The sequence below is a fragment of the Erinaceus europaeus genome, chromosome 21 (genome assembly GCF_950295315.1).
Source record: "Erinaceus europaeus chromosome 21, mEriEur2.1, whole genome shotgun sequence".
NCBI classification, from domain to species: domain Eukaryota; kingdom Metazoa; phylum Chordata; class Mammalia; order Eulipotyphla; family Erinaceidae; genus Erinaceus; species Erinaceus europaeus.
The window spans coordinates 25,223,523-25,248,234 of record NC_080182.1 but is presented as its reverse complement, the minus strand read 5'-3'; the positions used below and the strand labels follow the sequence as shown (position 1 = coordinate 25,248,234).

The following is a 24,712-nucleotide window of genomic DNA, read 5'->3' as shown; positions in this document are numbered from 1 at the left end:
ACTCAGGAACTTCAGAGAGAAGTCACCTCTAGTAAACAGTCTTTGAATTCCGCTACTAACACCACTAGAGTAAGCTGCTTTAAAATATATATATATATATATATATATATATATATATATATATATATATATATATATTTATTATAGGATAGAGACAGAGAGAAATTGAGGGGGGGAACAGAGAGGGAGAGAGACAGAGAGACACCCGCAGCCCTGCTTCACCACTCGTGAAGTTTTCTCCCTGTAGATAGGCATCAGGGGCTTGAACCTGGGTTCATGCACACTGCAGTGTGTGCCGTTAACCAGGTGCACTACTGCCTGCCCCTCCCCCACGCCCAATCTGCCTTTTGTACCACCTAAATCTCATAAAAACTATTTGAACTTAACTGCCCATTTTATGGTGCAAATAGATTTTTTTTTTGATACTTTGATACTCTTACTACCCACTCACTAGGTAAAACAGCCCCAAGCCAAGCTTACAGTCACCATACTCACTCTGCCAAACAGATGCCCTAGAAAAACCAAGCTGAAAGGAACAGAAAATAAAGCCAGCTAGATTGTTCCATTAGTTCTACATATACTGCTTAATATTTCACCAGACCCAGTTCTCAATATTCATAATCTATTTTTTTTTGCCTGCAGGGTTATTGCTGGGGCTCAGTGCCTGCACCATGAATCCACTGCTCCTGAAGGCCATTTTCCCCCCTTTTGTTGCCTTTGTTGTTATAGCCTTGTTGTGATTATTATTGTTATTGGTGATGTGGTTCCTTGTTGGAAAGGACAGAGAGAAGTGGAGAGAGGAGGGGAAGACAGAGAGGGGGAGAGAAAGATAGCCACCTGCAGACCTGCTTCACCGCCTGTGAAACGACTCCCCTGCAGGTGGGGATCCAGATCTGGGGGCTCGAACCGGGATCCTTAAGCAGGTCCTTGTGGTTTGTGCCACGTGCGCTTAACCCGCTGTGCTACCTCCCGACCCCCAATATTCCTAATATTGGTGCAGAGTCTTTTACATGGGTAGGAGATAGAAACCCCTGAACTGCGATTTTGTCTTGAGCCTGGCATTTATAAGATTCCATTTTCCCAAGTCTGTAGACCAACTCATAGGGAAAACATTCATTTAAATGGCCATTTGGATGGAATTTGGTAAATGTCCCTGAACTGTCATGGATCACGTTCTCCAGAACCTAACTGAAAGAGGCATCAGAGTGAGAGGGAGGCTGCTAAATACATTACTGACATTTGGGAAGAGCTGGGTTTCTTGACACAGTACAGCATCAGAACATAACATGCATCAGAGACTTTCCTCAAATAGCCTTAATTGCATTTTGATGTCCTGGTGACTGTGAAGATTATTTTTAAATCAAATTGGTGCATTAGAATTACATTTAGTTTTAATTAAGTTGATGCATTTGCCAAGCGGTAATGTACTTAGAGAATGGAAACGAGACACCAAGGGAGTTTTATTCTGTCTCAAGAGTTCTCATTTTCTTCTCTTATGGAAGGTTCATAAGCTGCACAGTGAAGGACATTATCCTGTAAGTCATACACTGCAAGTCCAGTGGAGACCAAGGGATTGATAAGCTGTGAGTCAGCAAACCTGCTGACTGAGACTTGCCCATGGATTATCTATGGCTAAGTCATAATTGTTCTCAGATCCAGTGGGAATCAGAATCCAGGGAGATATCTAACCACCCATATTTCCACATAGGGCCTAGTTTCCCAGGCATGGGAGAAACCCAAGACGATATATGTTTTTTTTTTTAAATATTTATTTATTTATCCTTTTGTTGCCCTTTTTTTTCATTGTTGTTGTAGTTATTGTTGTTGTTGTTATTGATGTCATCATGCTGGATAGGACAGAGAGAAATGGAGAGAGGAGGGGAAGACGGCGGCGGGGAGAAAGATAGAAAGACACCTGCAGACCTACTTCACTGCCTGTGAAGTGAATCCCCTGCAGGTGGGGAGCTGGGGTTTGAACCGGGATCCTTAGGTCAGTCCTTGCGCTTTGCGCCACGTGTGCTTAACCTGCTGCACTACTGCCCATCTTTCAAATATATATGTTTTAACAACATTCTCCAAGAAACCTCTAAGTTCTAGTTCAACTATCCTAACCACAATTTTCTCCTTCCATGGGTAACCTCACAGATTTGTTGAAAGAATTCAGGGGCTGCCAGGGAAAATTGTGAAACAAGTTTTGAAGTAGACACACACACAGGGACACACACACACACACAGGGGCACACACACGACCACTGATTTGGGTATCACTGCCTAGCACACTCCTCTAGGACACTTCTTTCTTTCTTTCAATGTCCGAGTTATTTTATAGCTCTGAAAGCTGTAGACTATAAAAATTGAAGTAATTCATATCTGTAGAAAAGCAAGTGAGCTGTGCTGGAATTAATAAGTTATTATTTTATGTATACAGGCTGGTTTTATTTCTATCTGTAAAACTACATCAATATCCGGAATTATGTGTGAATTTTCTGTGGGACCATACACATGCACACTTCTACTATTCTTGGTGTACATTTTCTTTCCCATGTAACTTAATATAGAGACAGAGAAGGAGAGACTAGTAGAGAAAGATGAAGAGCCACATAGCATTGCTCCACTGTTTATGGGCCTTTGTCTGGTGCCAGGCATGCTTCCTCAATGTGATGCCAGGGACCTGAACCCAGATGTTTGTACATGGTAAGATATACTATCTAATGAGTTAGCTTTGAACTGAAATTTCCTTTGAACTAGATGTGATGTCTTGTGTTATTTATTCATTAATTAATGAGTCAACTAACAACCTTTAAAATAAAATATTTTTAGTTGCCACCAGTGATCACTGGGGCTTCGTGCCTGCATGACAAATCCACTGCTCTCTGTGCTGTTTTCTTTCTTCCTTCCTTCCTTCCTTCCTTCCTTCCTTCCTTCCTTCCTTTCTTTCTTTCTCTTTTTATTCTTTTTTTATAGAAACTGAGAGTGGAGGTGGAGGTAGAGAGGGAGAGAGAGAGAGAGAGACCTACAGACCTGCTTCAAGGCTTGTAAAGCTTCCCCACTGCAGGTGGGGTGCAGGGGCTTGAACCCAGGTCCTTACACATGGGACTGTGTACTCTTAACTGGGTGTGCCACTGCTCACCCCTCCAGTAACAATTTTAACATGTGTTCATTTTATATTTATACAGGATCATAATTTTACCCTAAAATGTTAAGCATTATTAGATTTTTGATAAACATATTCAACAGATCACAAGCTTCTTGATCTTAAAGACCAGATTTAATAATTCTAACAGACTGGTAAGAAGTGATGTGAGAGGCCAACACAAATTGATAAACTGTCTGAATCTGGTGAGCAAATATAGCTGTCAACATTATCAGAGATAAAACATGCCACAGGCAGCAGAGGATGAGAAGACTAGACTAAGAGAAAGACCACTGGACTGGGAATCTGCCTCCCTGAGTTCCAGCCTTGAGCTTCCGATTTCTGCCTATGAGTCCTTAGGTTTAGTTTTCTCTCTGTCCCTCTAAAATGGGAAGAACCATAAAAAGTCTTGGTGGCAATATGAGCTACATGGCTAGGTATCTATTCACTTAGCTCTGCTGAATTTTCAGGTAGTCTTTGCAGGATGAAGATTGCAGTGACTGTAGTTGTCATTGTAGATGCTGTTAATCCTGTGATGAATTTTCACAAACTCTTCTTTGTGATGTGGTTTACACTTTCCCTCTATTTGTTCTCCACAAGCACATTCTTTATGGTGCTGTTTTATCTATATTCCTTTCTTTAGTTGAAAAAGAGAATGGCTGCTAGTCAGCACCCATAACCCCTCCTTCTGGAAGCCTGGACTTGGCTGTGACACCACAATGTGGCAAAGCCCTTCTCACTTTCCAAGGACTATATGAATGCTGCTTTGAAGTGCTATAGCAAAACCCTGAAATTCCTCCTTAACAAGACCTCTCACTGCATTACACCTCCTTTTCCACTCACCTACTACCTACCCTCTAGTTCTATGACCACATGGGACTCCTTGAGAACAGGGTTTGTCAATGGTTCACCCAGCAGAGAGTACACACTCACTGACTTTTACAAGTGATAAACTGACGATTTATACCTTGGACCAATCATACAAAAGTTAAACTTGTTGTTAACTCAATTTCTTTTTAAAAATTTTTTATATTTATTTATTTACCCTTTTATTGCCTTTTTTATTGTTGTAGTTATTACTGTTGTTATTGATGTCATCTTGTTAGATAGGCCAGAGAGGAGGGGAGGACAGAGAGGGGGAGAGAAAGATAGTGGGGAGCTGGGGGCTCCAACCAGGATCCTTATGGCTGTCCTTATGCTTTGTGCCAGGTGTGTGCACTTAACCCACTGCGCTACTGCCCGACTCCCTTTAACTCAATTTCAAAAAGAATTCAGGTCATCCCATCCTCAGAGGTTTTTGCAAATGGTTGCTAATGGGACAAATGGTTTGTCTCCCTGGTTTTATTCAGACTCACCCATGGATACAGTTGGCTCTCCTAGTTTCCAATAGTTTTGTAACTCAAGGACCTAAGTCCTTATGGGGAGGGTAACAAAACAAAATAAGCTTTTCTTTTAAATCTCTTCTTCCAAATCTAGGTGTTCCAAGATACACTGAAGTGGCAACGAATCTGGATCTCTCTTAGAATATAAAATGCTGAGAAAAGCAATCCCTTACTTCTACTTGAATCAAGAGCTTTCCACCCCCTTATGAAACATGGCTATTAACATATAAATCTGTTTGGAGAGTTACAATAAAAATGAAAATGACTTAGATGTGGGAAGCTGAAATGAATTCTTTGAAATAGGCATTATATGGTCACCAAAATATGCAGTTGAGCCTTTAAGATTTTTATGTACTTCAATACTTTAATTCAAAATCCCTAAGATGTCTTAGGGATTTGTGTTTATTTGGAAGTGTTTCTATCTGCTGTTAATTATATGATATATGAGTTCAGAGGAGCTGTAAAAGTTCCTCATTGATTTGAAAGAGCTACACTGGTGTGAATAGTAAGTGGTGGCGCTGAGAAAGTTTTGCTGATTTCTGCACCCCAAGGCAAGAAGCAGGAGGGGGCAAATGGCAATGCAAATGCGGAGGGAGGGCAGGAGATGCTCTCATCAAAAAGCCGAATGTGGACTTCCATAGTTTCACAAATAATGTGTGGGCTGTGTGTCTGTAAATATGCATTAGATTGCTAGTGGATGTGAATGTATGTGCATGTGTGGAGGCGAGTTTGTATACATGACTGCTGTACATGGGTGTGTGTGTTCACATGGGAGTGACTTCATACCTTGCCAGGAGATGATCTGACACAGGATCTAGGTGGATTTGTACGGCAGTGTGTGATAGTGACATCAGTGCTCATTATAATGGCGTTCTCTAGCTTTCTATTTCAAGTAGAATTTTGAGTAGATTTGCTCAAGACTTAAGTTGGCATTAGAATGTGTGATTTTCAGGGATCCGTAAAATAAAATAGTAATTAGAATTATTATTTGATGGAGGATGTCTTAGACTTTTTTAATTTATTTTTTTATTGGTGATTTAATCATATTCAACAAGATTGTGGGATTAAGAGGGGTACAACTCCATACAATTCCCATCACTAGAGTTCAATATTCCATCCTCTCCACTGGAATTTTCCCTGTTCTTTATCCCTCTGGGAGTATGGCCCAAAGATCTTTATGGGGTGCAGAAGGTGGGAGTCCTGGTGTCTGTAATTGCTTCTCTGCTGGACATGGGCATTGACAGGTCAATCCATACCCCTAGCCTGTTTCTATCTTTTCCTAATGGGGTAGGGCTCTGGGGATTTTGGGCTCCAGGACACACTGATGAGGTCAGCTGCCCAAGGAAGTCAGACTGGCTTCATGGGTTTTCATGGCCTCCAGGGTTTTCACTGGGGCTCCGTACCTGCACTACGACTCCACTGCTCCTGGAGGCCAACTTTTCCATTTTATTGTTGTTATTGTTGTTATTGCTGCTGTTGTTGGATAGGGCAAAGAGAAATCGAGAGAGGAGGGGAAGACAGAGAAGGGGAGAGAAAGACACCTGCACAACCGCTTCACTGTTTGTTAAGCAACCCGTCTGCAGGTGAGGAGCCGGGACTCAAACCAGTATCCTGGCGCCGGTCCTTTCGCTTTGCGCTTAACCCACTGCACCACCACCCGGCTCCGGACTATTTTTTCCCCCTTAAACCTAGAACTGCCAAGAGTTCTAGGATTTTTTTTCTTTTATTATCTTTATTTATTTATTGGATAGAGACAGCCAGGAATTGAAAGGGAAGGAGAAGATAGAGAGACACCTGTAACCCTGCTCTACCACCTGGGAAGCTTCCCCCCTGTAGGTGGGGATTGGGTGTTTGAAACTGGATCCTTAAACATGACAGACAATGTGCACTCAACCAGGTGCACCACCACCCACCTCCACCTTAGGCCTTTTCTATGGTTGGTTATCTATTATAAAATGTCATTACACCCAGGCTGCCAGGCGGTGGCGCACCGGATTAAGCACACATAGTACCTAGCATAAGGACCCATGCAAGGATCCTGGTTTGAGCCCCCGGGGCTCCCCATAGCTTCACAAGCCGTGAAGAAGGCCTGCAGATGTCTTTCTCTCCTCTCCCTCTCTATCGTCCCTCCCTTCTCAATTGCTCTCTGTACTATCAAAAAAAAAAAAGCCACAGGAGCAGTGGATTTGTAGTGTAGTGATAACCCTGCAGGCAAAAATACACAAAATAAAATAAAATCTCATTACACCTTAACAGAGGAACTGTGGTGATTTGCTAACATCATCAGACTTCCAAATGTCACTGATAATCTGGAGATCCCACATAAGATACCAACACATGTGGCCTGTCAGTGATACCTCAAGTTTCCCATATTAGCAACTGAGAAAAACCTACTTGAGAGAAGAGGGCAGAAGGAGAGGGGCACAAGAGTCTTACCATAGGGGCAGTGGAAGCTTCATCAGCTCTGCTATGAATGACAGCCTTTAAGTTTATTTTTATTTTTTTTTCACCATGTGTTCTTAGGGTAGTATTCCTAAAGTTGTTCAGAAGTTTAAGAAATCAGATATATTGTGAAAAGATAAAAACATAAAAAGGAGGTAGGCAAGACAGTCTGTGCACCGCCTTTGAACTGGGGCAAGAAATCCTGCATTTCATTTACATTATCTGTTTAGACAGCTCATCTTCCTAAAAGGGAGAAAATTGAAGTTCCAAGATATTTAATAAATTGCTCAGATTGATGCAGCCACTGAGGGTCAGAACTGGAGACAGATCTAGGTCTAGCTGACTCCAAGAGATGCTCTTTTTCTGTCCAGCTACCCAGGATGGTAAAAATTCACATTATGTAAACTCTAGAGACTTGGCTAGGTGATGATGGATACATTATTATTATTATTATTATTATTATTATTATTATTATTATTATTATTATTATTTTTAACCAGAGCACTGCTCAGCTCTGGTTTACGGTGGTATGGGGGGTTGAACCTGACACTTTGGAGCCTCAGGCATGAAAATCTCTTTGCATAACTATTGTGCTATCTATCCCTGCTGGATGGATACATTTTTAATGGAAGTTATTTTGCACAGAAACATAGCAAAGCAGACCTTGTGAAATGACTGCTTTTAGATTGGTCTTGGAGGCTAATGATAGGACCACAGTACTTGTAAGAAGAGTAGTTACTACCCTAAAAAGAAAGTTAGTTCCCTGGCTCCTTCTCCCTAAATTTGCTCTCCAATCCCAACTGTGTGCTCTTCCAGAAAGGCTTACCAGGGCTTCTTCCAGATTGTCTTAAACCATTTGCTCATTCTGAAGAGGATCATGAGTTACTTTTTTTTTTTTTTGTAACTTCTTCATGGCCCGTAATATTCATAATGGCTCAAAGCCCACTCCTCCAGGGAACAGGTCCTCGCTAACTCCTCTGAACTTGGTTGTTTTCCTCTTTGTAGGTCTCACTATGTAATTAGGAACTTGATTTGTCTACTAATTCTGTGTGCCAGACACAACATTAGTTCACTTAATCTTCATATCACTCATTCATACATCAAGTAATTATTTTTTAAATATTTATTTATTTATTCCCTTTTGTTGCCCTTGTTTTATTGTTGTTGTAGTTATTATTATTGTCATCGTTGCTGGACAGGACAGAGAGAAATGGAGAGAGGAGGGGAAGACAGAGAGGGGGAGAGAAAGATAGATACCTGCAGACCTGCTTCATTGCTTGTGAAGCGACTCCTCTCCCTGCAGGTGGGGAGCCGGGGTCTCAAACTGGGATCCTTACGCCAGTCCTTGTGCTTTGCACCACTTGCGCTTAACCCGCTGCACTACTACCTGACTCCCCATCAAGTAATTTTTAAGTATCTATGTTTTAGAAATCATGAAACTCCAGGGATTTAAGGTTTAATAATTAGACATTCATACTTGTGGAGTTTACACAGGAGAATGAAGTTAGCCAGATGATTCTAGACATATATATTTGAGATAAGTGCTTTGAAGGAAAGAGACATGGCATCATGAAAGTATATAAGAGAGGACTCTCATCCAGATTGGGGCTGCACCAAGGAAAAGGAACCTGAGCTAAGATCTAGTGGGTGTGAAATAGTCAACAGGGAGAGAGAGAAAGAGAGAGAGAGAGAGAGAGAGAGAGAGAGGTGTCATAGGTAGAGAAGAGAAGAAGTGAGGGGACAGATTTCAGGTAGAGAAATCCCTTGACATCTGGTAGTATTTCGTGGGAAAGGTAACATAGGCTTGGAAGGGATAGAGAGATGGCATAGAACAAGACAAGGCAAAAGAGATGAGATTGTGGGCCCTGGAGGCCTTTTGGTGATGGAAAGCAACTGAAAATTATTAAGCAAAGACATGTATATTGTTTTAAAAAAGACAGACTGATTTATTTTAATGAAATAGAGCAAAACACTGCTTAACTCTGGCACAGGCTTGAGCTAGAGGATTGAGTCTGGGATTTCTGGGGCCTCTGGCATCAAGTCTGGTGTGTAACCATGCATTCTCTCCATGGTCCAAAGATATGCACATTATAGCCGAGTTGGCCTAATCCTTTTTCAGAGAAGAAGCAGTGACTTGAATGGCTCATGAAATTTCTCTAGGCATCTTACGGGGCATCACACAGCAAAGGAGTGTTTTAGCTAGGCATTCAACCCAGGATCAGATCACAGCTTTTCTCTCTTCTTCCTTTCTTTTCTTTTTCTTTTTTTCCTTTTATTTCTTTTTTTTAAATTTCTTTTTATGTGATATCTCAGTAAGAACCCAGAGACACAGGAAAGTGACACCAGGACACTCTTCTAGCACTCATGGAGTTTCCTTGGTGTTGCCATGTGGTTCCAGTGATAGACCTCATGGTTTTACTGCAAGGTGCTGCACTTTATCTGATGATCTGTCTCCTCATACCATACTGCTGCATTCTTTTTTTTTTTCTCCAGGGTTATTGCTGGGTTATTGCCTGCACCATGAATCCACTGCTCCTGGAGGCCATTTTTCCCCCCTTTTGTTGCCCTTCCTGTTGTAGCCTTGTTGTGGTTATTATTATTGCCACTGTTGATGTTGTTCGTTGTTGGATAGGACAGAGAGAAATGGAAAGAGGAGGGGAAGACAGAGAGGGGGAGAGAAAGATAGACACCTGCAGACCTGCTTCACCACCTGTAAAGCGACTCCCCTGCAGGTGGGGAGCCGGGGGCTCAAACCGGGATCCTTAAGCTGGTCCTTGCGCTTTGCGCCACATGCGCTTAACCTACTGTGCCACCGCCCGACCCCCCATACTACTGTATTCTTAACAACTCAGTAAATCCACAATAAAACACATACTCTTTCACTGCTTCTGCCTTGCTCATTTTTTTAAGTCAGAAAAGGAAGCATGTATACTTGAAAAGAATAGAGCGCCTTGGAAGTAACATAATTAAACTCCTTCTATGCATGTAATAGTGATATTTTATTTAACCACAGCCATCTTATATAGGGAAGTCTCATTAGCCATTAGCTTTAATTTAAAAAATATTCATGATTTAATATTTATTTACAAAATCATAAGATAACATGGTAAAATTCCACACCTCTCCCACCGCCAGAGTTCTGTTCCCTATTCTCTCCATTAGAAACTGCATTAGTTCTCCCAAGATCACAAATATGGGTTGACTATTATTTCTATAACGCTCCATCTATATTTATATATATTTGCCCATTTTTCTATGGTCTTGCCTTCTCTTCCTAAGTCATGCCTACTACTTCTGTCCCCCCCCCCCTCTCTCTTTTTGTCCTGACAGAATTGGAGTTCAGAACCCTCTGGTCATCATCCACTAACATCTACTCCTCTGGATGTATGGACCAAAATTCTTTATAGAGTGCTGATGGTGGAAGGTCTGGCTTCTATAATTGCTTCTTCACTGGACATGGGTGTTATTAGTTTTAATTTAAAGATGAGACAAGAAAGTGGAGGTGAAAAATGAGAATGCAAAAGGCCTGAAAGTAAGTTAATAGAACCAAAGAGCAGGGTGTGAATCCACAGTATCCAACTCCAAGATTTAGATAGCCCCCTGTATACTGTGATGCCACCTTAGAGTCTGATCTGCCTGGAATGAATGGGAAGAGAGGATGGGGAAAAGACTAGAAATACAGATAAGGTGGGACCTGCTACAACAACCCAGGAGATGGGAGGATGAGGATGAGGATGAGGATGGATATAAGTGGAATTTAGGCAAAGAGAACCTGGAGGAACTGAACATTATCTACATTTTGGACATAAGGAAAAGGGACATTTGAGGCAGATTAAAGCCTGGACAGATAGTGACATTGTTTACCGCAAGAAGCAGGCATTTGGGGTTGGGGGAGAGCAGATGGGCACTGTCTACTCCTCAAACAGACAGGGAGGGATGTGAATCTGAAAGTCTGCTGAGAGAGGTCTGGACTGCTCCTGTCAGAAGAAAACTGTAGACATAAGTATAACAAGAACTTGCTGAAGTGATGATTCATCTGCTCTGGCCTATGACTATTTATGCCTTACCAGGTGGTCTTGTTTGCCTTCAAGTTCACACTCCTGATACTCCTTTTAATCTCATTTCCTTTGTTCTCTGTCCTGAGGGTAACACTCAAAATGCTCCCTTGGATAAGGAAGATACATGTATTTTTTTCTGCCAGGGTTATCGCTGGGCTCAGAGAGATAGCACTATGAACCCACTGTTCCTGGTCTGGAGGTCATCTTTTTGCCATTGGGTAGGACAGAGAGAAACTGAGAGACGAGGGAGAGACAGAGGGGGGGAGAAAGACAGACACCTGCAGACCGCTTGTGGAAGTGACCCCTCTGCAAGTGGGGAGCAGGTGGGAGGAGGCCTCGAACCAGGATCTTTGAGCAGGTCCTTTGCACTTTGTACTATATGAGCTTAACCCAGTGCACTACGCCTGGTTCTCAGGAAGACATTTTTTAAGAAGAAAAACTTTTTCTGCCTCATCGTTTAAGGAGAAAAAGATAATCTGCAAAGCCTCAGTTCATCCTGGAATTATCCCCCCAAACACTGCCTTCTACATTCTAAATCAAGAGCCAGTGCCTGGCATTTAAAAATGGGAACCTAATCTCTTGACCAAAAAAAAAAAAAAAATGTGAGCATGATTTATCACTCCAATCTTGCAATTTATATAATACAGAGAATGAATAGTCCTGTTTGTCTTGAAGCAGACTGTCAACTTTTGCCTTGTGTCCATACAACTTGACTCTTATTGACCTTCAACCAACTCAAATAAGTACAAAGAATTATACCACCTGAGGCAATAAGATCCCAGTCCTTAGTAACCCAATAACTTCTGTATTTTTCTGAATGTTTCTCATTTGATGACTTCAGAGTACTTTTCTAATATAAAACAATAGGAAGTTATTAAAATTTAAATTCTAGCTGTCTGAATGACAAAACCCAAGAAAGGCCTACTACACTATATTTCTTGCAAAGTAAATGTATGTCATACTTGATTCCATTGGTGGATAATAACTGTGAAACATTTGCTGAAGAAGTTAAGGCACAAGTTCATTCCCAATGAGGAATCCTAGGCAGGCTCTGATCTACAGTGCTCATTAGATTGTTGATGGAATAGGCCTCCACATTAAGATGCTGTTTCCCCTCTTGTACTGTTCGTACTGTTCTGGTAGTATTTAAAACTCCAGCCAGTGAGTTTGGAACAAAACTTTTTATGCTACAATAAACATTCAGATGTATAAGACCATAATTGCCTTGATAGAGCTAAGGATCCAGGACCCAGATTCTCCTCCAGGCTCTAGAATGGTCTAAGTATCCCTTGGGAACAGACCACACAAATAAATCCTGAAACAAAGCTGACCTTGGGAGACAGAGAGAGATGCTGGACTCTGATAGGATGAATACATGGGCTGCAAAATGTCACTGGAGGTAGTACCACCAGGGGCTGAGAGCTGAAGTCTAATCAGTGGCATACTGAACCTGAGGGCTCTCTAGTCAAAGCCTAACTGGAGGCTCTCAGCAGCTCTCTGCTTTTAATGGGTTTGGAGGAAGTAAAAGAGAAGGCAGAATCTTCACGCTGGATGGAACTATTCCATCCCAACAAATGTGAAAGGTATAAGTCTGAAGATATGGAGAAACGCGAGTAACCTAGAGTAGGGTTAAGGCCTTCCAGACGCCATCTGCAGGGTTTTCATGGCATCCAGACAAGTGGAGTCACCCCAGAATGGAGCTTATGATCCTGCATGTCAGCTCTGATATTTCACTAGGTCTCCGTGCTACAGTATCTTTCTGCTTGTTTTCTTTTTTCTTTTTTCAGTAGAAAAACCAATCTCCAAGGGCCCTTTTGATTAAAGAAGTAAATTATTCTAACCTGCTCTGGGACTGGAGAACACCAAAGCCTGTGTGTGGGGTGTGTGTGTGTGTGTGTGTGGTGTGTGTGGGGTGTGTGTGTGTGGGGTGTGTGTGTGTGTGTGTGTGTGTGTGGTGTGTGGGATGTGTGTGTGTGTGTGTGTGTGTGTGTGATACTTTATGGCTGTGAATGAAGAAAAGGAGTAAAAAGTCTCTTCTATGATCAGATAGGCCAGTAAGCACCACATTCTAAAAATCATAATAATAATGAGCTACTGAGTTTTTTTTTTCTTTGCCTCCAGGGTTATCATTGGGACTCAGTGCCAGCACTAGGAATCCATTCCGCCTGGTGGGCATTTTTTCCATTTAATTGGTGAGGATGGAGAGAAATTGAGAGAGCAGGGGGACATAGAGATGGAAAGAGAAAGGGGCCAGGTGATGGCACACCTGGTTAAGTGTACACACTACAGTGTGCAAAGACGTAGGTTCAAGCCTCTGGTGCCTACCTGTAGGGAGAAAGCTTTGTGAGTGGTGAAGGAGAGCTTCAGGTGTCTCTCTGTCACTCTCCTTCTCTATCTCCCCTTCTCCTGCTAATTTCTGTCTGTCTGTATCCAATAATAAATAAAAAAGTAAAAAATCTGAAAAGAAGAGAGAACAATGTATTCTGTACGAGAGAGGGAGGGAGGGGGAGGGGGAGGGGGAGGGGGAGAGGGAAAGAGAGAGAGAGAGGCAACCGACTGAGACCTACAGACCTGCTTCACCACTCATGAAGCAAACCCACTGCAGATGGGGCAAAGGGGCTCGAACCCAGGTCCTTGCACTTAGAACTGCGTGAGCTTAATGGGAGCACCACTCCCTGGCCCTCTAGCTACTGAGTATTTACAATGACTAGGAACTACGTTTCCTAGCAGATTTAGGAATATCATTCATTTCAATTTCACTCAGATGTAGAAAAGTTTTATGGCCTAAACAAATGTAAAGGATCCAAAACATCTTTCTCTAGGGGGCCTTTATCATTCTTTTATAACTAAGAAAGTCAGAACAATGAGATATTTATAAATTGCATAAGGCCAATACTTAGTATGTGGACATAGAGCTGACTCCCATTTTATTGCCACTGAAACACAGGAATATACTTAATCTGTGGTCAAGAGAAAGGTTCAGATTTTATGGGAGTCCCAGACTCTCCTGTTTCAGTTCTGATGAAGTAGGGTGGTTCCTGAAACAAAAGCATACCTGGGAGGGGTTAGGGAAACTGCAAGTCCCTGGGAGAATAACCAAAAATCTTTACTTTGGTTCTTTAACAATGTTAATTTGGGAATTAAATGGATTTAAAAAAAATTTTCCACTAGACCTCACAGTATGCCAAGCTCATCCGATACTCTTACAGGCAATACTATTGATGACATGTTAAACTGAGCTTCTGAATGTGTGGTTCCAGGACCAGCAGCCTCAGCAGTGCCAACAGAGCAGTAAGAAATACAGACTCTCAAGTCTCACCCAGAACTGTTTGGTCAAAAGCTCCAGAGACAGGGTCCAGCAACTTTTGTGTTAAGCAGCCCAGAGGCTCTGTTTGAGAATCACTCATCTAAAGCATTAAGAGGTAGCACAAAACTGAATTTTTTTTTTCATATGGAAAAACATTGACTTAAAACTGTCTTTGAAATTTGGTGTATTGCATCAGAGTAAAGGACTCTGGGGTGGCGAGGGTGTTCAGGTCCTGGAACACAATGGTAGAGGAGAACTTAGGTAGAAAAATATAGTGTTATGTGGAAAACTGAGAAATATTACACATATACAAACTACTGCATTTTACTATTGACTGTAAACCATTAAAATACCCTGATAAGGAAAAAAAATTCTTTGGAAAGTGTTTTACCTCATTTCCAAATCTTCATTCTCTTGTGGTACAAACTTGTACAAGGCAACATAGGTGTTCATTTGTAATGGGTCTTTGGGAAGAGATTCCTGGAAGAAACAAATAAAATACAAATCAGATATGAAAGGGGGGTTATAAGTAAGAAAGACTGAACTTGAAAAAGCTAATAAAGTGAAATTCCAGTGTAAAGATCTTACTGTTAAACTATCCAACCATCAGGGGCTGGGAGTAGCGCACCGGGTTAAGCACACCTAGTATGAAACGCAAGGACCTGAGCAACGATTCCAGCTAGAGCCCCGAGCTCCCTGCCTCCAGGTGGGTTGCTTTGCAAGCAGTGAGGCAGGTCTGCAGGTGTCTATATTTCTCTCCCCCTCTCTGTCTTCCCCTCCTCTCTCCATTTCTCTCTGTCCTATCCAACAACAACAATGACAACAATAACAGCAACAAATACAAGAACAACAACAATGGGAAAAAATGGCCACAGGAGCAGTGGATTCATAATGAAGGCACTGAGCCCCAGCAAAAACCCTGGAGGCAAAAAAAAAAAAAAATCTCGGGAGCCAGGCGGTGGCACAGTGGGTTAAGCACACATGGCAGAAAGCACACGGACAGATGCAAGCATCCCAGTTTGAGCCCCTGGCTCCCCATCTGCAGGGGGATCGCTTCACAAGCGGTGAAGCAGGTCTGCAGGTGTCTATGTTTCTCTGCCCCCTCTCTGTCTTCCCCTCCTCTCTTTATTTCTCTCAGTCCTATCTAACAACACTATCAATAACAACAACAATAACTACAACAACAATACAAAACAAGAGGAACAAAAAGAGAAATAAATAAAATATAAAAAAAATTTAAAATCTCACCATCCTTAAGGATCTTTGTTTCAATTATAAATTTGTTTCTTAGCTGAATGTGATCCCATTAGAAACCATTTGAAAAAAAATGTGAACCTTTTAATCAGAAAGATCAAAATTTCTTCTAACAATTCTTTTTCATTGACACAGGTTCTACCCCAGTAGTAGAAATGTTTTCTCTGTAGACAGAGGGACAAATTCCATTCCTCCAAACTAATTGTTTATTATTCTAAAATTTGGTATCTAGTGTATGAAAGGGAGCTAGGTACATTTATCTGGCAATTAGTCCATTCACATTGTGTGGGAAAGTATACATTTTGGTATCAGGTTTACTTTATTTGTTTGTTTGTTTATTATTTTGTCTCCTCGGTTATCGCTGGGCACTGTCCCGGCACTATGAATCCAATTCTTCTGGATGCCATTTTTTTTTTCCATTTCATTGGATAGGACAGAGAGAAATTGAGAGAGGAGGAGAAAGAAGAGAGGGAGAGAGAAAGACAGATACCTGAAGACCTGCTTTACTGCTTGTGAAGTGGTGACCCCACTGCAGGTAGGGAGCAGGGGCTCAAACTGGGGTCCTTGCGGAAGTATTTGTACTTTGTGTTATTTACGCTTAACCCAGAGCACTACTACCCGGTCCCTGGTTGATTTAATTTATATCATGGTATCACTACCTATTTTTCTATGAAACATTGCAGTAATGATAATAAAAGCTGCCACTGTTGATAGCTTATATTACATGCATTATCATACTCACATGCTTCATAACAGTTCTTTGAAGAAGATACTGTTTCTAATTTATAGATAATACAAGAGCTTTACAAGTGTCACATAAACCACTGTTATTACCCAAATAAATGTGAACGTAAATGTTCACTTCATGACCCATCATGCTATATTGCTAAGTTCAGTCTGTTTTTGAAACTGCTACTCAGGTACCCACTAAATTGGTTTTAAGAACCGCTTGTGTGGTGACCTGCAGTAAGATGCAAGCGTCCTGTCTGGTCTCTTTTCTGGGACATCCATAAATACCTGGTGGTTTACATTCTTTGCTTGGTCTCTGAAGTCCTCAGTGCCATTTTCTGGATACGTAAACACTGAAAGAAACAAGAGAAAGTGGGTGTTTTATAAACCCAGTCATTGTATTTTGGAGACATGCTGGGAAGGTTGGTTTTATTTGTTCCCCTTTTAAATTCTGTTTGTGGTTTAATATTGATTTACACAATTACAAGATAACAGGAGTACAACTCCACACCGTTCCTACCACTGAAGTTCGGATTCCCCAGCACCCTCTGTTGTAAGCTACAGCAGTTCTCTCTGTTCTCTGCAGATAATGGGTTAACTATAATTTCTACAGCTATCTATCTAAATTTATATATATTTCCTCCCCTTCTAGGTTACATCTTTTCTTCCTTTCCAAGTCACACATATACCTTCTACTACATCCAAATGTCCTTCCTTTATTCTCTTCTCTCTCTGTGTTCTGATGGAGTTGGAGTTCAGAGCCTTCTGGTTATCATCCTCCTGTAATTTCTCCTCCACTGGAAGTATGCACCAAAATTATTTTGGGGGTGCAGAAGGTGGGAATTCTGCCTTCTGTAACTGCTTCTTTGATGAACATGGACATTGGCAGGTTGATCCATATCCCCAGCCTGCTTCTATCTTTCCCTAGTGAGGCAGGGCTCTGGAGAGGCGAGATTCCAGGACACACTGGTGAGGTCATCTGCCCAGAGAAGTCTGGATGGAATCCTGACAGTGTATGCAATTTGGTGGCTAAGGCTGTGGATGTCTCAGCTGTAGTTGGTGGATTTTGTTAAGGTCTATAGTTACAGATAGATTTTTTTTTTTTTGGGGGGAGATAACTTCCATTCCCTGTTACTCCATTGCCACACCTCTAGGAATGGTTTTATTCTCTGTACCATCATTTCTCCTTTACTTCTCTATGCCACTTCCTCATTCCTAGAAACCCAGCTTCCATGCTGTCTTCCATGTGATGTTCCCCCTGCCTCCCCTAGCACAGGCAGCACTACCTTCTCTGCTCCACCCTGTACAGTCTCCCATTTGGGGCAATGTTGTGATCACAGCTTGACCTCATTCGACAGTGTTCTCATGTATAGAATCCATGATACTCATCTTTGCTGAATGTCTTGTGGCCCACAGTTAGTGTATATTAATTCTTTTTCTATATTCTAGATAGTTTTTATCTATATTCAATGTATTGGTTCTAGTGTCTTTTTAGAATATTTTGTTTTAATGAGAGAAATAAAGACGAAGATAGATAATGGGTTAGAGAACTCACAATGTATTTTTCTTTTTTAAAAAATATAATTTACTATTGGGTAAAGGCAGAGATTGAGAGGGGAGAGGGAGATGGAGAGGGAGAAAGACAGAGAGGCACCTGCAGCCCTACTTCACCACTCACAAAGCTTTCCTCTTGCAGGTGGGGAACAGGGGCTTGAACCCCAGGTCCTTGCGAACTGTAATGTGAGAGCTTAACCAGGTGTGCCACTGCCTGGCTCCTATTTTTCTATGAAAAATGAATTATGATTTTTCTGACAACCTGACACATAGATAGACCAAAGCATAGCTTGGTCCTGGTCTATCTTAGTGCTGGGGATTGAACCTGGGACCTCAGAGCTGCAGGCATGAAAGACTCTTGCATAAGTACTCTGCTCTCTTCCCAATACCTGTTTCTATCACTGTATTCTATTTTTATATTAAACCTCTGGTTTTAAACTTCAAAGTATTTCCTTTATCTCTGTCAATGCAATGATGATATTATTTGAATGAAAAATTAAAATACTGGCCTTGGATTTAGTTTGTTCATGGATATATCACTGTCTTCCCTTTGTATTTACACAGCCGCCCTGTGGCATTCAAAATAGGCAGGAATCCTCAGTGTGTACACAAAAGCTGTGGATGGTCTGTCTGTGGGCACTCTACCTTAGCCAGTACAGTCATCAAATACTGCACCGGGGACCAAATCATGACCCTACTCTTATTCTCAAGACACATATCTTCCTTATTCAAAAATGTGTCAAATGTTATCAAGTTCATATAGTAGAGTCGTAGTGTCTCAACTAACCTGCCACTTAGATGGCTTGACATTTAAAAGGAACACATTGCTGTTTTGTTTTGTTTTTTCCTTTTAGTTCTTATTTATTTATTTATTTAGGCTGGATATAGAGAAACACTGAGAAGGAATGGTAGGGGGTACAGAAAAGGAAAGAAAGTGGTCCGGGTAGTGGTGTAGTGGATAAAGCACTGGACTCTCAAGCATGAAGTCCTGAGTTTGATCCCTGGCAGCACATGTACCAGAAACATGTTTGGTTCTTTCTCTGTCTCCTCCTATCTTTCTCATTAATAAACTAATAAAGTGTGAAAAAACAATAATAATAAAAAAGAGAAAGGGAAAGAGAGACTCCTGAAGCATTGCATCCTTGGACATTGTAATTTTTTTAAAAGAAATTTGAGAGTATCTGTCTACTGTAATTTTTTATTTTTTTACTTATCTTCATTTATTTATTGGATAGAAACAGGTAGAAATTGAGAGGGAAGAGGTGATAGAGAGGGAGAGAGACAGAGAGACACCTGGAACACTGCTTCGCCACTTGTGAAGCTTTCCCCTGCAGGTGGGAACCAGGAGATCAAACCTGGGTCCTTGCACATCGTAACATGTGCGCTCAACCAGATGTGCTATCACCCAGCCCCTTAGTTTTTTTTTTTTTTTTTACTTATCTTTATTTATTTATTGGATAGAGACAGGTAGATATGGAGAGGGACATAAGAGTGATAAGAGAGGAAGAGAGACAGAGAGGACATTGTAACATTTGTGCTTTACTGGGTGTGTCACTTCCTGACCCCTGTTCTACTCTTCCCTGTTCTACTCTTCCTTTCATTTTATCTATAGTCAGAGTCTAGATAGAAAAGGAAATGTACCATGAAAAACTCTATAACCTCTTTTAGTTAGTGCTTTGACAGTTTCTACTATCCTTAAAATGGACTCGATCACTGTGATGCAGAAAACACTTCAGGACATGAGTCCCTATAAATGTACCAATGCTGAGTAAACATCCATTCTCTACAGTTTGTAGTTCAAGAGCCTACGGATATAATTCCATTATCCCTAGGAAGCCAGCATACAGTCATTGAAGGAGCTCTGGTTTGTTGGTAAGTAGGAAATGAGGGCTGATCTAATGGACCTCTTTCCCTGCCTCATTATTGGACCACTCAATTTACCAGCTTAAAAATAGTAGAGACCAGCAGAACTGTGACCTAGTGTTTAATGATTATCTGTGGGCCAGGGAAATAGTTCACTTGAATAGTGTGTTGTTTTGTCATGTGCACAATTCAGGATCAAGTCCATTTCCCATTGTGCTGAGGGGACCTTTAATGCTTGGTCTTTTTCACTCTCCTCTGCCTCTCTATCTAAAAAGGAAAAAAAAATGTCTAGAATTTTGGTGTTGTTAAACACTTCATTCTATAAGTATAAAACTGAATACTTCTTTCATTTATTACTAGAAATCTACAAATAGAAATTAAGTTTTATTTAGGAGAGAGAGAGAGAGAGAGAGAGAGGGAGAGAGAGACTCATTTGTGCCATGTAGCATACCATGGGTTAACCCTGTGACCTGTCGGGCCTCAGGCATGAGAGTTCAATGCTTAACCACTGCTCTATCTCCCCTGTCCCAGGATACTTCTAAGAGAAGACTGAATCCTTCTGTGGAAACATGCAAAGATTATCTTCCTAGAAAAATTCTTGATTGGAGTTAAAAGAGGGGCTATGTCTGGTACATATTTGATGTTCAGTTTGGGCTGATTATGCAATATTGTAACTTCACATTATTTTAGCTTTTTATTGAATATCTGTCTACTAGACATCTGGCTGGAATTGTGTACCATTTTAGTGAAAGATGCTGAAAATGTCCTGAAGTGATCACAACTGTGTTTCAGACTAGATTGTTATAGAAACTGGAAAAGTACAAACTTTGCTTTGTAAAATTTATTCCTGCAGACTATTTCTAAGATTTTGATTTGAAAGGGGAATGGATATAGAAAATTTGCTTTTTATTGCCAAAAATGTATCATATACCTTTCATTTTTTTTATATCAGTATCTGCTTAAATACTGTTTCTCTCATATTTTCTTTTAATGTGCTTCTAAAATATCAATAAAATATATATTGAACTTTTTTCACTTATCTTCTGTGTTTCTATCTTCATAAACTGTTTTTCTTTTCTTTTTTTCTTTTTTACCAGAGCACTGCTCAGCTCTGGCTTATGGTGGTGCAGGGGATTGAACCTGGGACTTCAGAGCCTCAGGCATGAGAGTCTGTTTGCATAACCATTATGCTATCTACCCCAGCCCACATAAACTGTTTTTCTTCTGATGAGCACCGTCAGAATTTCTTTACTCTGTATTCTATATCTGCCATGCCATTAAGTTCATCAATCAAATTTCTGGTTTTCTTCTTCTTCTTCTCCTTCTCCTTCTCCTTCTCCTTCTTCTTCTTCTTCTTTTTTGCCTCCAGGGTTATTGCTTGGGCTTGGTCCCTACACTACAAATCCACTGTTCCTGTGGCCATCTTTTCATTGTTTTTATTGGCTAGGATAGAGAGAAACTGAGAGGGGAGGGGAGATAGGGAGGGAGAGGGAAAGACATCTGCAGACCTGCTTCACCGCTTGTGAAGTGTAGCCCCTGCAGGTGGGGAGCGAAGGCTGGAACCTGGAGCCTTGCACGGGTCTTTGTGCTTTAGTACTATGTGTGCTTAACTGGATGTTCCACCACCCAGCTTCACTCCCCCCCACAAAAAAGTTTACATAGAAAAAAAGTGTTGCATCTGCTGATTCTCATCATGAAGGTTCATTTTGATTCTGACTCAAGTTCTTTGAAAGTTCATGTATGGGAATGTTTGATGTGTGGGTTTAAATTCTGTTTCCAGAGTGTTTACATTTTTTTTCCTGTCAAATTCCTGGTGACTGGGGGCTGTGTGGTAGCACACTGGGTTAAACGCACATACTGTGAAGTACTAGGACTCGTGCAAGAATCCTGGTTTGAGCCCCCGGCTCCCCGCCTGCAGGGGCGGGGGGGGGGTCACTTCACAAGTGGTGAAGCAGGTCTGCAGGTGTCTTTCTCTCTCCCTCTTGGTCTTCCCCTTCTCTCTCAATGTCTCTCTGTTCTATCCAATACAAATGGGGAAAGATGGCCTCCAGGAGTAGTAGATTTGTAGTGTAGGCACCAAGCCCCAGCAACAACCCTGGAGGTAAAAAACAAAAAAAAAAAATCCTGGTGATTTTGCCATAACTTGAGCCACTTAAAACTAAAATTTCATATTATTTTACTTTGTTCACACAGTTTGTATAAGTTTAGGCTCCAATTCCCAGTAAAACACTTTTCCTCTTTTTCTCCCTTTCTTCCATCTTCTGTTCACTCTTCCTTTCTTCCCCCTTTCCTGCCTTCTCCCTTCACCCCTTCTGTCTTTATTTTTCTCCTTCTCTCTCTTCTCTCCTTCCTCCTTCCTTTCCTCCTGCTCTTGCTTCCTTCCTCCCCTTTTCTTTTCTATCTGGTTCAAGGCCATACGTAAGTTTCCTATAAAACTCCATGGCAGGGCATTCATTTTTTCCTAGTGCCCCTAAGAATGCCTTTTGGGGTATTGACATTTTCCCAAAAGTTCTCTCATATCACTTCTTGCCTTGCCTACTCCCCAGGTTTTGTCATTGCTTGTCCATGCATGGGGCCTATTATTTTTCCCAATAAGAGGCTGCAGAGATGGGCAGAGTGACATTGATCTTTACCTGCTTATATATCTGGATACATGATTATCACTCATAGACAATAAGGAGTCAACTTATTTTGCTGTCACCTTGGTCATACAACTAACTAGAAATTTCTTGGTAATTTCCCTCCCAGCAGTCTTAGAAACATGAAGCAGAGAAACATTTCCCTCAAAGTAGTTGTAAAGAGAAGCATCTTCTTTTTTAATCTTTATTTATTTATTTATTGGATAGAGACAGCCAGAAATCCAGAGGGAAGGGGGCTATAGAGAAGGCAAGAGACAGAGAGACACCTGCAGCCCTGTTTTACCACTCTCAAAGCTTTCCCCCTGCAGGTGGGGACTGGGAGCTTGAACTTGGGTCCTTGCACATTGCAACATGTGTGCTCAACCAGGTGCACCACTGCCTGTCCCCTAAAGAGAATCTTTTATGCTTGTAAAGAGACCATTATGTGGTCTAGAGATCAGATGTGTGTTGTATAAACACATCAACAGTTGTATCTGTAATTTGGGAATTGTCCACTGGAGGGGGACCAGAACCAGAGTTATCTGCCAAAACAAAATAGCCATCGAAATATTTGCCCCTCCCTCCCTCCCTCCCTCCCTCCCTCCCTCCCTCCCTTCTGTTCGTTCATCCTCCCTTCCTTCTTTTCCTTTCCTCTCTTCTTTTTTTTTGTGACAGCCTAAGTTTGAGATTTTTTTAATTATCTTTATTTATTTGATAGCGACAACCAGCTATTGAGAGGGAAGGGGGAAGGGAAGAGAGGAAGAGACACCTGCAGCCCTGCTTCACCACTCGTGAAGCTGGGACTTAAACTTGAGTTCTTGTGCATTGTAACCTGTGTGCTTAACCACTCAGCCTCTGAGTGTGAGATATCGAGCTCCTGTGTGATAAAGGCAACGACAGAGGCCGAGTCATGAGACATCCAGTTAAGTGCACAAGCATTAATATGCATAAGGATCTGGGTTCAAGTGTCTGATCCCTACTTGCAAGGCAAGTGTTTCATAAGCAGTGCTGCAGGGTCTCTCTCTTTCTCTCTCTCTCTCCCCCCCTCAATAGCTCTATCTGCCTTCATAATTTCTCTCCTACCCAATAAAAAATAAAATGAAAAAAAAAATAAAGGCAATGATAATTTTTTTCAAATATGAGCAGGCCTTCACTAATACTAGATAAACTACTTTAGTGCTAAGTAAGGCAGTATTAAACTTTACAATACCCTCAAGTGAATGTGATTAACCAAGTCCTCTCTGAAGAATATTCCCAGGACTCTGATTTGTTAATGTCCTTCTGCTGTACCTGTTCAAGGATATTCATGACCATATGCAGTCATATTGAAATGCAATTGTGGAAGGCAGTCAGTAATGTAATTATTTGCCATTCTGAGCTGGAATAGGAAGCCTCAATTTCACTTATTCCTTTGCTCTTTACTTTGCTTTGAGTTAAGACAAAGGTGAAGATCAACATCCTCTCAGGTAATTATAGCAATACTCCTCAGGAGCTGGGTGGTAGTGCAGTGGGTTAAGCCAAAGTGGCAAAGTGGCACAAAGCCAAGGACCAGCATGAGGATCCTGGTTCGAGCCCCCTGCTTCCCACCTGCAGGGGAGTCGCTTCACAGGTGTTGAAGCAAGTCTGCAGGTATCTGTCTTTCTCTCCCCCTCTCTGTCTTCCACTTCTCTCTCCATTTCTCTCTGTCCTAACCAACAACAATGACATCAACAACAACAATAATTACAACAACAATAAAAAAGGGCAACAAAAAGGAAATAAATAAATATTAAAAAATATTTAAAAAAAAGAAATACTCCTCAAGGAATTCAACTTTACATCGGCTGGTAGAAATATTACCTGTGTACACTGCGTATTTTGTATACTGCGTATTTGTTAAGTTAAAACAAAGTATGTCATGCAGAATTGGCTGTGACCAGAAGCCCAGGCACTGCTTCTGAGAAGCCAGCATTATTCTTGTCATGCCTGAGAGAAGACCAGTGACCGTTTGGACCACATACAAGAGTGTTTTCTCTATGTGGTTTCTCAAACTGCCTGGTTAGGGGATTAAATTTAATCAAAGGAAAATGTTTTGCAGCAAAACTGCTGCATAATTAATCCCCCTAGTTTCTAAGGGTGTATTATAAAGAAGGCTACTGTTGATCAAAGGAATAGTTAATAGATCCCCAAAGCTTTGGAGAGGCTTATTGCTACTGAGTTCTTTCAACAGATGTCTTTGAATAAGATTGTGGAAAATGTCCTTCAACATAAAAGAGACAGCAAATATGTTCTTTGTTTTTCTGAGTGTGCTGTGCCATGCCTCAACTTCCTTATCTATGTAGCAGGAGTTGCATGTTATGTGTTCATTGGGAAGGGATGTGTTAATGACCTGT

General features: G+C 41.3%; 1 protein-coding gene across 4 annotated transcripts in view; it reads right to left on the bottom strand.

The window, feature by feature from the left end:
- STAC (SH3 and cysteine rich domain) overlaps positions 1-24,712 on the bottom strand; it is a 172,048-nt gene that overhangs the window by 23,741 nt on the left and 123,595 nt on the right. For all 4 annotated transcript variants that reach the window (XM_060180562.1, XM_060180564.1, XM_007517048.3 and 1 more), the window contains exons 7-8: positions 16,594-16,658; positions 14,714-14,802 (exon numbers count right to left, since the gene is read on the bottom strand). In XM_060180562.1, the coding sequence (XP_060036545.1) occupies positions 14,714-14,802; positions 16,594-16,658 (154 nt within the window). The remainder of the gene's footprint in view (positions 1-14,713; positions 14,803-16,593; positions 16,659-24,712) is intronic.